The sequence below is a fragment of the Terrapene carolina genome, unplaced genomic scaffold (assembly GCF_002925995.2).
Source record: "Terrapene carolina triunguis isolate 2854851 unplaced genomic scaffold, T_m_triunguis-2.0 Scaffold210, whole genome shotgun sequence".
NCBI lineage: Eukaryota > Metazoa > Chordata > Testudines > Emydidae > Terrapene > Terrapene triunguis.
The window spans coordinates 42,287,030-42,302,165 of NW_020664561.1; the positions used below are offsets into that span (position 1 = coordinate 42,287,030).

The window sequence follows — 15,136 nt, forward strand, 5'->3', positions numbered from 1 at the left end:
TTCTGCAGAGTCAGAAAAAGAATATGGATGACATCACAGAGAAAATACTTCTCTATTTCCACCTCCCCTTGCCTCTCCCCTCCCCCAAGAATATCCCTAAACGTTGTCCCCTCCTCCCACAAAGGGGGATCAAATTGGCCTCTAAAATATCTTCTTCACATTTAGAAATGATGGGATCAATAAAGATATGATAAAATAGCTACAATAAAATAGAACTAGGTGTTTAAATAGTCACATTAAGCAAGACCATTAGAGTAAACTTAGTTCTCCACACTAAAGTTCTCATGTATGGATTCCAGACCCCTAGCAGAGGACCAAGTTGAGAGTGGAATGCTACAAATTTTAATAAAGGTACCAGTTTGACAAGATTTGAACTTATTAACAATGCAATACATAGGCAAATACTTTATCCAATAGAATACATGCAGTCTTTGCCTACTACCTTATACAAATGCTGAAGGTGAACTGCAAATGATTTTTTGAAGCTGGGCTTGTTCCCTTGTTTTGTTTTGTGGGCTTTTTCCCCCTCTTTGCTCCTGATGTATGAAAAAATTATTTTTATTTTTCCTATTTACTTTTTACCTTAGAAAGATCAACTCTGTTCTTCTCTGGTGTTGGAAGAGTGCTTGAGGACCTCTATTTTACCACCTCTCACACATTGCTGAAAGGATGGAGGTAATGAATCTTTCACAAAGACATCCTTTCTAAAACATCTGAGAAGTTATCTAAGTATTAACAAACGGCATATAAAAACCCAAAGTTTTATGAAGTCTAACTAAAAATCCCTTCTCCCTCAATTACTCTGCCTCTACTGTTGACTCTTATGATCATAAGAACATAAGTTATGAAGTTATCTTTTCTCTAGTTCACCAACTCATCAGTCTTGCAGTCTAGACAGGCTCTGAATACCTAAGGTAAAAACCAAGGAGAACCTTTCTCTGCTAAAGAACCAAACTAATGTTCAGGATTTCTTTATACATCATTAATGAAAACAGGGCAAAAAACTATTTCCTCTTCACTCTCCCCTCTTTTGCAGGTCACCTTTAAATTGCTGTAGGCAAGATTGTATATGATTCCCTATATGTGTTATAATCTGAGTATTACAAGGAAAACTTACTTAGGTCTGCATTATGGAGTTTTTACTAGCTTTGGTTAAGTGATGGTGCTTAGTTTCCCCAAGGGCAGAACAGGGACTGGATTGTAACACAGTCACAAATTTGATCCCTGGTTTTCCTCCTTTGGAAACAATCTGAGCCAGCCCTTCATTTAGTAAAAATTATTCCTCCTGTATGTGCCAGTGCCCCCACATACCTCTCCACCCACTTGCGGCAGCAAGTCTTGCAGAGACTGATCAACCTACCATGCTAAGTCATGTGATGAGGGTAGCCCATGCCCCCATCTTTCCTGTACAAGCATATAAGGGAAGCCACAGCCTTTAATAGAAGGAATATACCAGCTACAGAGTTCCAAAAAGTCGTGTTCCCCAACATCCACAAACACCTGCAGGTATGAGCAAACGTTTATAAAAATTAAACTTTGTAACATTTCATTAAGATTCACTTATTTTAGGGTGGCCCTGTACAAAGACTTCCATTCCCTCTATGCCTTCCCAGTGGTAGAAACCATTATTCTATACTACACAGGTTTTAGAAAATGAAAAAATGGCATGAGGGAGGCATTGCACATCTCCACGAGTTCCAGAGAGCTCTCCTAGTTCACTAACAGGGGCCACATACACAATTAATGCTATACTATCAGCTGAGAACTAACAATAGCTGAGAAATATGTCAGACGTATGAGCAAAAACACCCATTTTTGTCAGCCACTTCTGGAAACCACTGTTTCTCAGTGGCATTTAAACTTATTTATTAATTTCCTTACTTAAATGTAATTAGGTTTTACCTAGTTTAAGAACTTCACTTTAAAATGTGTTTTAATACAGTCTTTTTTTTTAAATGCATTGAAAAAGCACGTTGATGTGCTATGAAATCAGAGCATCACTCTGACCACAGCAGAATTAAACCATTTTTGTGCTTAATGCCTAAGACAACATTCACACATAATAACAAAGTGGCTTCTATGAAGCCAGTATACATATGCTCTAAGTGTGTACTCTAGGGGCATGGTCAAAGCTGGCAGACCTGAATTAGACCTATGTTTTGGTTTGCAGACATAGATGTTGTGCTGTTCCTCCACTCTGCTTTTCTGAGTCAGCAGGGTAAGAACCCTTGTAACTTTCACTACCCTGGCTGTTCAGAATTACTGAGCCAGAAGGCAGAGGAGGGCAGACAACATGATAGTTATGCCGGGGGAACAAAACAAAAACAGCAAGTTTAGTTTACTCACTTTAGAAGCAGGGACTTAAACCATGATGCAGACTTCATTTTGGAGGCATGTGTGACAGAACGTATCCCTGTGCTGTACACCCTATTGCAGGGATCGGCAACCTTTGGCGCACGGCCCACCAGCTTAAGCACCCTGGCGGGCCAGGCTGGTTTGTTTACCTGCCGCGTGTGCAAGTTCGGCCGATCGCGGCTTCCACTGGTCGCTGTTCACCACTCCAGGACAATGGGGGCTGTGGGAAGCGACGCGGGCCGAGGGATGTGCTGGCTGCCGATTCCCTGTCCTATTGTAATAATCTTTGTATTAAGTATGCATTGCGGAGTATCATTTGAAAACTTGTAATTTGCTGGTCATTACAATCCTGGTAAAATGTGTGTGGCAACATTGCATGTGAAGTTTAAGAGATTTCCCAGTATGATGTTATTAACATGTGTTCCAAACCACAGCCCTACCCAAGCAGAAGTTGGCAAACAGGTCTGTCTTAAACAAAAGAATGTGGGCTCAGCTTAATTTGCATTTAAGCAGGAAAGCGTCATCAATAGGGAAGGGAAGCAAAGGAAGCTCAAACAGGTGAGGAAAAAGCAGCAGGGAACATCTTTCCACATAGACTTTTTGTACTCAGCTGGAAATGTTTTTCAAGAGGGGGACTGAAACTATAAAAAGGAGGGACAAATACCCCACGAAACCCACACACACATACACACCTATCACATTGATGACACCGAAGTAATAAAGGAAGCATTCATCAGATTCTGGGAGAAGGGGTTCTGACCTAAGAAGTTTGGTCAGTAAGACTGCTGAAAGCATGTGGTGAGAAAACTTTGCTTTGAATGAAACATAACTTGTTAAATTAGGCACCAATTGCATTTTATCTTTATTTTTCTTGTAACCATTTCTGACTTTTATGCCTCATCACTTGTACTCACTTAAAATCTCTCTCTTTATAATTAAAAACCTTGTTCTATTGCTTTAATCCAGTGTGATTAAATTGAAGTGTCAGGGGAGTGTCTGTCCATTTGGGGTGACAAGTTGTGTGCATATTATTTCTACTAAAGTAACTGACTTGATATAAACTTGTATTGTCCAGGAGAGGGCTGGCAGTACAGGACATACATTTCGGGGGGAGGGAATCTAAGACAGAGTGTGTTGGGGGTCACCATGCAGTATAACTTAGGCTGGTAAAAGCCACGGTGTGGCTGGCTGGCTACAACACACACACACCTACCTACCTACCTACCTGCGAGTAACTTAATGCTTGAGGCTGTTTGTGAGCAGTCCAGGCTGGAGGCTACAGCAGTAAAGCATTGTAAAGGGCACTCCAGGTTAGAGGGCAGGGGTTACACAGCTACTCATTAGTCTGGATTGTATCCTGGTATGTCACAGCATGTTATTTTTTTCAAGTATCTGGAGGACATTTAGGAATACTGACTTTGTAAGATGTTTAAACTTTGAGGCATGCCACCTTTACAGTGTCTCTATCAGAAGTACATCTATTCTGGGTACTTTTTATTACAGTATGCACTAAAACTCTTTGTTGAGGAAGTAGTTATTCCACATGGGCAGCAGTGTCAACTTCTTACAATTTAAAAGCTCAGATAAGTAATGTTATAAAATACTCAACATAAGCTTCTAGGGGGAAAAAAAACTGCCCTTACAAAGACTTAATCTAAGGGTTCATGGAAATATGAATATATTCCTTAATTATAGCCACACTCTTATTTTAGTAGTCGCTATAATCAGTTGGTTGCAATCAGGTTTACTCTGGCACTAAGCCTGTAATCTTTTGAAATAAAAATACTTTATCGGGTTATAAACATATTATACAATACATCTTCTCTATTGATGCAAATCTTGTGATGGGGTGGAGAGGGAATGAACTGTACTAGCACAATTTTTTCATGATGCAACTGGAAACAATCCGTTGGGCCTTATCAGACAAGGTTTCAATTTTCTATCGTTCCATTTTAACCTGCCTAATCAGTTGAACAAAAGTACTTTATGTGAAATGATTCCTTCAGTTGCCTTAGCTACAAATCCCTGCAGTATACTATAATTGAAATCTACTCACGTAAGTTAAGAATAATTAGGACCCCAAATTAAGCTAAACACAAAGTTAATTCAAATAGTCAGCTGCTGTCATTTACATGGTTACAGAGTTTTATTGTTCCTTAACATCTCTGAATGCTCTTAAATGCATTTTGTTCTTTCTTCACCATTTAATATTTTACTCCAAGTGGAAATGGGATCAAGAGCCTAAATTTGGCCAGAACCTGCCACTTCAGTACAACTTGATCAAGTCTTTTCTCACTAAATGTTTTCCCCACTACTGTCACTGTACATTTGCTATCAGCTATCAGCCAATTAACAATACTGCTGAGGAATGGAATGATAGCTCTCAGATACACTTTCATGGTAAATAAGGCTAGTATAATTGATTCTGCTATGAATGTCATCAATGCAACAAAAGAAAGTTTTTGAAAGCTAATATTCAGAGCACTTCTCTTTGTCTAAACTCTAAAAGCAAAGGATTAAACAAGTTTCTTGTCTTAAATAAATGGCGATATGAAAATGTTGTTCAAAAACATATCATGCAAAAGCTAGATAATAATGCATGTTACAGATTAAATATGTCTCATACTGTAAGCGCAACTGTTGTCAGAATGTGTTACAACTCCATTGATTTAATCAAGTCAAACTCAAAGCTAATTAATATATTAATGTAGTTAGTCAACAAATACATTTGGCAACTCAATCTATTTCTTGAATAATCTTCCTCTACGGGCACTCTGCTTTTAGTAAAACATTATTTCTATAAAATCTTTTAAGGCAGTTTATTATATGCAGGTATTCAAGGTTTTCATACCCTGTATTTACACTGCACATACTTCAGGTGGTTTGAGTGCTGGAACATTTACAGTTCCGTGTAAAAAGTTTTCTTCTTCTTTTTTTAAAAAGTACATTGCAAAACAATCTATAAACATATAGAGAAAATTCAAAGTTGATGGTTATTGAGTAGCACTTGAAACAACACTGTATAACATGTTGTATTAATAACATTTTCTTTTAGCTGGTAATCTATAAAATGATATATTGTGATTCCATCCATACTAATGGGTAATAATCCACATCACGAACCACTAGTTTGCCTTCTAGTACTTTCCAGGCTTCATTCTTCATGCACACCAACTTCATCTGTTGCAAATTAAACAATATAAAAGTGTAAGCGCCAAACTGCTCTTTTTTGTTTACTAAGAGCAAATTTATCTTGAAACCACTGAAATACCTAATCAATTCTAAATGGCCACAAAACCACATTTTTCCAAACAGAATTGCAATGCTGAAGATACATTTTATAATCCGTACTACATTATTAAAATTCATTTTACAAGCAACACCCTTTCACAACAGAAACTTGCTTGAAGAAGTAGACAAAAATATCAGAGGCAACCTATCAGCCTTGAGCTAGAGAAAAGAACTGGGACAGCTCAATGGGGAGAATATGGGAGATAATAATGTGAAACATTGGGGAAGGAAGGTCAGGTTGCATGCCAAGTAGTCAGACAGGATCAGTGGATAAAAGGCCAATTCGACAGAGATGTTTACAATCAAGAGGTGATATGAAACAGGACAAAAATCTTCCAGCTACAATTTAAAGACAAAATATTTCTCACTTCTTTTCCCACCTAAAAATACAACATATTTGCAGAATCTGCTGAGAATGACAGCTTTAAATGAACTTACTGAATTCACGTTTAATAGGAAAAACCTCTCAAAACAGTGTCATGGACTACTTATAGTCTCTGCTAGTATAGATCATCAATTACACTGGTCTAACTCCTAATTTATGTGGCTGGGGGGAAAAGTTAGCTCTCGTTAGCCTAGCACTATAAGCAGGAATTGAAGTTATGTGAACTCTCTGGGTTTCTCCCATGTATGAGTTGCTTAGGCAACCAATACAAAAATTTAGTTTGCTTTCCAACCCCTCTCCCACTCACACATTTCTGGGGAGGGGGAAAGATTCTTTTTTTTTTTTTTTTTTTTTTGCAAACATCACTAATGCACAGCACTGAAATAGCAGTGAATTACCTTATTAGTATAAGGTAAGAAAAGAAAAAGGATGAAAAATTCCAAACCACCTGAACTGATTTAGTGTCATTGGAAATGAACACATTTTCCCTCACTCCCCTTAAAAGGAATGTCTTAATGTCACTTGGATATGGATGAATTGTCTCCATTTATTGAAAGAGGCATCCACCAACTGAGCAAACATTTATACAGCTCTATTTCTTTACACTTCAAAAGAAAGCTAGAAGATAGAGATAACGGAAACACAAAAAGCTTTAGCACAATTGGGTTTTGAAAGTTCGTGGACTAGTTAGTTCAAATTTCTTTTTGGTAGACAGAAAATTTGAGACATCTTGAATCATGGGGCTTTGTTTAGTTCCTATATGTCAGCAAAGATTGCTCTGTTTCAGTTTGTCATAATATTTCTATGGATTTAAGATGACACAAAATTTACTGGTGTGCTAAATGTGGGGAAATTTTACATTGTTAAGAACAAGGATGGCAATTCAGGAGAAAATCCAATAGTTTTAGATATAACTTTCAAAACATCAATCCAGTCATACCTGTACATTACAATAAATCTGTCAAGCTTGATAAGATTTATCAGTGAATAAACTAATGCTACAGAAGATAGCATATAAAACTGAAAATGGCTCTAGCTTTAATGATGTGAATTTTTATTAATTTTAGAGTGAGTTAGAAACAAAACTTTGCAAGATGATTTTACAAAAATAAATGCATTGCTAGGGATACAGTAGAATTTAGAGCAAAGTATTGCTTATTAAGGATCTTTGTCTTTATATAATTACCCTATAGAAAGAACTGAAGATATCATATTTATGTTAAAAAGTAAATATTGTGTTACTATATCACACTTCAAAAACACCAAAGTCAACTTTTAAGTGCCTCTGTTGTCTGGGAAACTTGTCATATTGGCATAAGCAATTGTATACCAGCATACAGAAAGGTCATATAGACCATCAAGCACACTTACAAAGAGAACATGCACAGACATAAAGCAAAGTCCCTTTTTATTCTGAATGGATTGCTTTCTTGTTCCTTGTGGAACACATCCTGGAACTAAATCACAAATACAGAAGTGAACATGAAAATTAGTGTTTTATGTGAATCTTATATTCAACAATATATTTGTATTACTACTGTGTAAGTATGTTTATTGGCACAAAGTCAGTAAGATAGGTTTTAACCGAATTACTAGCATAAATATTCCGTTCAATATATGGATGTGATCCTGCAAAGATTGGTGCATGCAACTTTACTCACACGAGTACTCCATAGACTTCAACTGAACTATTTGTGGGTGTAAAATTAAATGCATGATTGCAGGATTAGGGTTTTGCATGCTAAATTTAGATTTATTATACTTTATGAGAACCTTCATTATTTTCTGATTCTGATGTGGACAAATACGACAGTAGTAAGAAGAGAACTTTCAGTGCATGGTCTTCAGTTATACACTAATTCAGATGTTTTATGCTTCCCCATCCTATGGGTTACGAACCTCTCCATTTTGTACTATGTTCCACAAGTATAATACAAACACAACTAAGGAGGACTGAAGTGTGTACTGATAAAGCTAAATAAAATGCCCTGTTTCTCAGATACAACAGTATACTTCCATTTTAGTACAAAACAGGAATGCAATCATTAAAATAAATGTATACAGTGATTTGGTTTTAAAACCATTAAAGGTAGTAAAAATTAAAATGATATATTACATTCTCTGTGCTCCATAACATAGCACTGAGAGTCCCAATAAATTTTATATAGGAGATGTGTGGCCAATCCACATGTACCTTGTAGAAAAGGCACCCTATAGTCTTTAACTAATCTAAAACATATCCAAATATGGGAGCGGGGGGGGGGGGGGGGGAAGACTCAGAGTCAACTGTGTCAGTAGGCTAAGCCAAGGTAGCTGAGTCAATTCAATCTCATCCTAGTGGTTGGTCATGTAGCTATTCCCATTGAGACTGAACAAGCTTATCACAATGAAAAGTGGTAAATTGAAGCAAAAGTTTAGAAGACTCTGGAAAGGTAACATCTGCCCTTAGCAGGAGTAAATTGTGTTTGTACATTTTTTTGACAAATTTTCAAAGTCCTTCTCTCCTTGTGAGGAGAGCCTCTGAAGCCACAATACAGTTTCCCCTTTCACAAGAGGAATTCAAAGTTTTAGCAAATGACAGCAGGAACACAGCTCTTTAAAAGAGTAGCTAATACCTAGCATACAGCAATTTAGATTTCAATTTTTTTTTGTTAAAATTATAACAAATTTGAGAGTGTGTATGAATTAAAATAAATAATTTAGTGGCTAAAATTAAGATTTCTTAGTAAGTCCTCTAAACAAGTATTAGTGCAATATTTAAAATGGCACTTCACAAACTGAGACTGTTAAGGCTATCAGACTTCTCTATTCCCATGTCATTTCTCCTACATTTTTGAAATAGCTATTTTCTTTCACAAAACATGAACCTCAAGTCCCACCATAGAGGGAATGAACGAAAGGACATGCACTGCCCACGTGCTAAATAATCTGATGCTTTTTTGTTTGTTTGGTTGTTTTTTTTGCCAGCTAGTCTGATAGCCTCCTTAATCTAAAACTTCACTTGAAAAGTTTACTTGGCATTTTTCTTTAAAAAGAAAGATTTGATTTCACTATTTAGATCAATTTACTTTTTAAAAGCTGTGTTGGCCCTATGTCTGTTTCAGGAAACAAAATAGAAACATCACTAAATAAACACCATGAAAGTATTTCTGCGTTTGTTCACAACAAATATTGAAAGCAGGACTCAATACATCTGTTTTGTTTTTTATAGGCACCCTACCATTCCTTTTTACATAAATCTTTGCCTTTAAATAATCTGCATTCATTATTTAACAAAAACATTTTTACTAATGGAATCATAAAATACACTATGTTGGATGACTTATCCTGAAATCTATCCCCATTTTCCAAGAGCTGCTGTTATTTATAATTAATCACTAGTGCCAAATAGTGCTAACATTCAAATATCTGACTTTTACTTACTAAGACTCCATTATGCAGTATGGATTCAGTAAAACCTATCAGAATTGAGCACACAAGGGACTGACAAAAATTGGTTGCTTAACAGAAGTGGCGCAAAATTGTACTCGTTATGTTTGTGGATACTTCGTTAAACCAAGAAGTTGCCTAATAAATGTAGTGTTTCACACAGAGTTACTGTGATTTAATTCTCCAAGCTAAAGAAATTCAATTTACATTCCTACTTACTGACACATGATGCTACAGTAAGCACTACCCTGGAAGAAATGGACGAAACAAAAATGAAATCAGTTAACAAAAAGTTGATTTCTCTATTAGTGAAGCTCTCCTATCAATTCAAGATATGCTGTGAACAAGGGTTTGTTTGTTTTAACTACTACGGGCCCAATCCCGCTAACACTTACATATATACATATGTGAATTTATTCATGTGTACAGCTGTTTGCAGAATTAGGCCCTGGGGGGGGTCTCAATTGTGCAAGGATGTTGAGCATCTTTTGAAATGTGCTCAGACCCTTCAACTCCCATTGCCTTCAGAGGATTCGGAGGGGGCTAAGAATGCTACATGCATTCTCCATGTTTCAGGAACTAAGTGTGTATAGTACCTGTATTTAAATGTATCTTTTAAAATAAATGTAATAATTCCAGGTGCACATTTAGAAGCACTTTCAATTTTTGTAAATAAAATTTTGTGAAACAAAATATATTGTCTACTCCACTGGAGTATATAATGTTTAAAAATCTGGGTTTTATGCTTTTCATTTTAATGTAAACAAAAATGACTATTTATAGACAAAGAGGGGCTGAAACTAATTAATATTAGCTATTACTTTAGGAAACAGAGTTTTTTAAAAATCAAATACACGAGGATGAAAAAAAAAAAAACTTTTAAAATCCTCCTATACATGAGACATCAAACCCACTGACACGTTTTTGGAATTTCTTCCCTAATTACTTTGACATAAAATGAATCAAAAAGTTAAATCAAATCTTGATCGTAACGTTAAAATAAAACGTAAAGTAAATATTTAAGCTAATTAACTTTAGCTCTTCTTCCCTCATGTTTCCTTCTTTTGCTTGGTTCTCTTTATTTGGTGTCACATTTATTATCTACTTACTGCTGTTAGCAGGCTATGATGCCCTGTCAGACTTCTGTAAAACAAACTGAAATGACAGATCAATGTACCAGAAGTATGTGCTAACTCTCTGCAGTTTTCCTTCTAACTGCCAGTATATGTCCTTTCCAGGTTCTCTTTACCTGTAGGAAGGAACTGCTTCAAAAGCAAACCCCTTGGCCTGTTGCCTCAAAAAGAAAAAGAAAAGAAAAGAAAAGAAAAAAGAAACTTCTCTTAACTGCAGATATGATTCTTGACTTGATAGATACTGCAAATAATACTGCAGTCTCTCGTGAAACAGTCTGTCTGCTAACAACCTATTGGGTTAAGCTACTGTGACAGCAACGAGGAGTTTGTCTTGATTGGAAAAATTTTAATTAAGTGGACTAATGAACCATTGGTCCACACCTGGAATCTTTTTTCACTGTACAGAAACATTCACTCTTAACAGCATGAAATTTAGTTAGTTTTTTTCTACCCGCTGCAACAACCTGCTTATGTATATAAGATTTCCATAACAAAAATTAAGTAGCTAGATTCCAAGTCAGAGAATTAAAGATACTCCTATTTTCAAGGGTTCTCAAACTGGGGGTAGGGACCCCTCAGGGCGTCGGAAGGTTATTACATTGGGGGTCATGAGCTGTCAGCCTCCACCCCAAACCCTGCTTTGCCTCCAGCATTTATAACGGTGTTAAATATATACAAAAATGTTTTTAATTTATAAGGGGGGGGGGGTCGTCACACTCAGAGGCTTGCTATGTGAAAGGGGTCCACAGTACAAAAGTTGGAGAACAACTGTCTTAGATACCGTTTTTTAGCATTTGTTTGTGGTTATACTTCCAGGGATGAAGCATCGTTACTAGAGCATGTTACACTTGGCATATTTTATGACAAACAAAAGGCAACGCAATCTCGTCAGAAAGTCTAGCAATGCTGTATTCACTTTGCTTCTGGTGGCTTGAATCAACTCAATATTAATATTCACTTTCAAAATACAGTGCCAAAATATTTCATTTATTATTAGAATTTATAATTAATTGTGTGTGATTCTGTTAGCTGCTCCCAATTTCCTTCCATTTATTTTAGCAGAGAAAGTAAGTCTTGTGTAGACTTTAAAGGAATTGAATTCAGCACTGAAGCATCAAAAGATTGCTACTGCCTCCTAGAAGCCCGAATAGGGATAGAACAACATGGATCTGAAATGTTACAAATGAAAATGAAAATTACCTTTCTGCAAATTGTAACAATTCGGCATGCAAAAGCTTTCAGTTTATTTTTCCTACCCAAACACAGTAGTAAATTGCTTGTTAGATATATCTAAGTTAATCAGAAAAAATTATAACTATGTGTTCTATACCATTTTCCCCTTCCTGCTTCCAGATCTTCTTCAACTGCTACATATTGCTGAACTCCAATACTGAGATATTTTGATAAATATTTTAAAATTCTGAGTTGAGAGATTTTTAAATAACTACGCACACACACAAACTTAAGATTTCATAACTGTCATTGAGCATCTTTAATTGGAAAAGCCATGAAGTGAAAACACCATTTCCCAGTACTATCTTTTAAATACAATTTTAGACTAGTTCATTCATTCTTGCAAGATGAATGCATTTTTGCATCAAACACAGTAATTACCAAAGCCAACTAGCTGTAAAATTTAGCTATCTAAGCTCCTAGTGGCTTCCCATCTGCAGAAACTTGTCTTTCATATGACAATAAGGTTTCATCCAAGACTAAAAACATGAAGGACACCAAGAACACACAAATGTATAGTCTCTAACAAATCATAAGTTACCATCCAAAGAATCATACAATACAAAAGATTAATGTGTTGGTCTTCAGCACTATACTCACAACTCGGGGCGGGGAGAAGATGGGGGAAGAGAGAAATCTTGAAAGCTGTTTAGGCAAAACTAGACTTTTCAAAGGCAATAACCCTCAGGAAGGTACTCCTTGAAGTGTACTCCTTGACGTCTACATAGGAGTTATTACTATATTTCAGCCAAATAGGTTTATCAATTCAAGCCCAAGAACTGAGTAAGTTGAGAGAGTCTTAGACTAGAACAAATGTTTAAATAAATATATATTGAATGTGAGAGCTTTTATAAGATATTTAAGCTTTAAACTTTGCTGGGTTTTGTTTGACAGTAGTGCTTGTTTAGTTTTACTGCACTCTATTTTCTGAATTACTCAGAGGGGTTTGACCTATGAATCCAAAGAATTCATACATAGTGAATTCCCTACTTTTTTTTTTTTTTTAAGTGGTATCAGATGTAACTGAAGAACTGCAAATTAAATCATTACACTCTTAAAAGTAGTATATTATCTATCAGTCATGGGGTTATCTAACTATGGGGATGAATGCTATTAAAGGAAAACGGCCAACTTGAAACCTAGTTAATTTTTAAAAAGTTACAAATATTTTTAGATATTACACTTAGCCCGAAATTCCCTTGCCAATATTTGTGATTAAAAAAATTAAAATCATATTTTCCTATTCTTTTAAAATGTTTCTCGCTCCACTCTAATTGTCTAAAAAAGCCACAAAAACACCAAGGAGACTGACTATATTATCGAAACAGTGAACTGATTTTACACAAAGAAAAAAAAAGTTTTTCCTCACTAATCTCTTCTATTTAAGAGCAATCTTAGGTGCTATATGTACCAGAGGTGAACAATTTACAGAGAGCAGTTAGGTTTTTAAACTGGCAGCGCTCCTGTATGCACTTTCAGTTTCATTTGCCCAATTCTCAGACGTATAGCACTGATTTTAATGAAATATTTGCCAATATTTGCCAATCAATGTAAGTAAAATAGGTGCTCTGACTGCTGCTTTTGGTTCCATTAGAACATATTTTAAACAACTATGCATTGTTTATATAACTTGCAATTTACTTGTGCTCAAGAACAGTATAGTGAGAGGACTGAATAGAAGGAATCTAAAAATAAACCACCTACCAGTTCTATCATCACTCCAGTTGTCTGAATACTGTTATTTGGTGTCACTGTATCAAACAATGTCCGTTTATTTTTAATGTTTGTTTTGTTTTAATATCAATCATTTCGACTAACAGCTAAGCTCTAGAACAGGACAGGTAGTAATTAGTTGTTTCTAGTTAGGCAGATGCATCCTAAAACTCCTGAGTAATCTAAAAGCAAAATAATATTTTAAAATTATACAAGAGCATGTGGTCTCTCATCTGGAGCATAACTAAAAGATATAATATAATCTTACCTTCTGTATTCTGTAGGAAGCCGATTATGAGAAGTAACCAAAAAAATTGCATTCTGCAACCAGAAGACACCATTATTGATCCCTTTAAGTATTTTCTTTGTATTCCTTAATGAACCCAGTTATAAATGCCCAGCATCATTGAAGCCGGTGGTCTGTATCATTGATCTTCATATCTGGGGATGGAAAACAAACAAACAAAGAAAGATTCCATTGTTAGTCATATACTAACAAATTTAAAAAAAATTATTCACATATCGGATATCAAAGTTTAGCTGACATGAAGACAGAAAGTCAAAAATAGAACATGAAGTACAGCTGTACTGTGGCTGGGGAGCGGGCAGGCGTGCTGGATTTATGATCAAGGTCAGTGATTAACCAGGATGAAGAAGTTTAAAATGTGATTGTAGTTAATGTGCTCCTACTAAGAGATACAGTGAAGATAAGAACATGATTTGCAGATGAGTGGGGTTTAAACACAAAAAACCCCATCAGACACATTATTCTACACAACACTGATACAAAACAGATCCAAGTACAGAAAGAGATACAGACCAACAATAAAACCTCAAAAGAGAAGCTCAGCAGGACCCCTCCACATCAGGGCTTCCACAGGAGATAGGAACGCCAGTTTTTCCTATTACACATACACCACTATCTCGATATAACGCGACCTGATATAACACGAATTTGGATATAATGCGGTAAAGCAGTGCTCCGGGGGGGCGGGGCTGCGCACTCCGATGGATCAAAGCAAGTTCAATATAACACAGTTTCACCTATAACGCGGTAAGATTTTTTGGCCCCCGAGGACAGCGTTATATCGAGGTAGAGATGTAGTTCTGCCTCCTCAGACAAAAAGCTAAAACAGCAACATTGTCATCAAAATAACCATTTTGCTGAGGAAGCTCGTGCTTCTTTGACCAGTGAGTTTCAAAGAACTTCTAACCACAATGAAAAACCTTTCAAACAAGGGGGAAAAAAACCACGTGTTGCAAGCACAATGTTAATATTGCCACTTCAAATCACATGTTCATTAGCCCAGGTCAAAGATGGTATTGCACATGATCACATTGGGTTTAGCAAGTGACTGAACTCCTTAGTTCTACTTGAGAAACCAACTTCACCTGAACTTCTCCTGTATACCATGTAACACGAAAGACTTTAAAAAGGTATGTTTGAATTTTTTTTTTATGATAGTGGAAAACAGTTATTGAACTGGAAAGTCTGACCAGCCATGTGCACTCTTCAGTCAGTGCCTTCGTTCTTGCAACAACCATCGGAATAACAGGTTACTTCCTCTTTCATAGGTAGGTCTATGAGCTGGCCCAG

At 36.2% G+C, this 15,136-nt stretch overlaps 1 protein-coding gene across 9 annotated transcripts in view; it reads right to left on the bottom strand.

Moving 5' to 3' along the window:
- LOC112103319 (adhesion G protein-coupled receptor L2) overlaps positions 1-15,136 on the bottom strand; it is a 185,969-nt gene that overhangs the window by 137,101 nt on the left and 33,732 nt on the right. For all 9 annotated transcript variants that reach the window (XM_029912337.1, XM_029912331.1, XM_029912330.1 and 6 more), the window contains exon 2: positions 13,808-13,980. In XM_029912337.1, coding sequence (XP_029768197.1) covers positions 13,808-13,880 — 73 coding nt within the window. In that variant the 5' untranslated portion in view covers positions 13,881-13,980. The remainder of the gene's footprint in view (positions 1-13,807; positions 13,981-15,136) is intronic.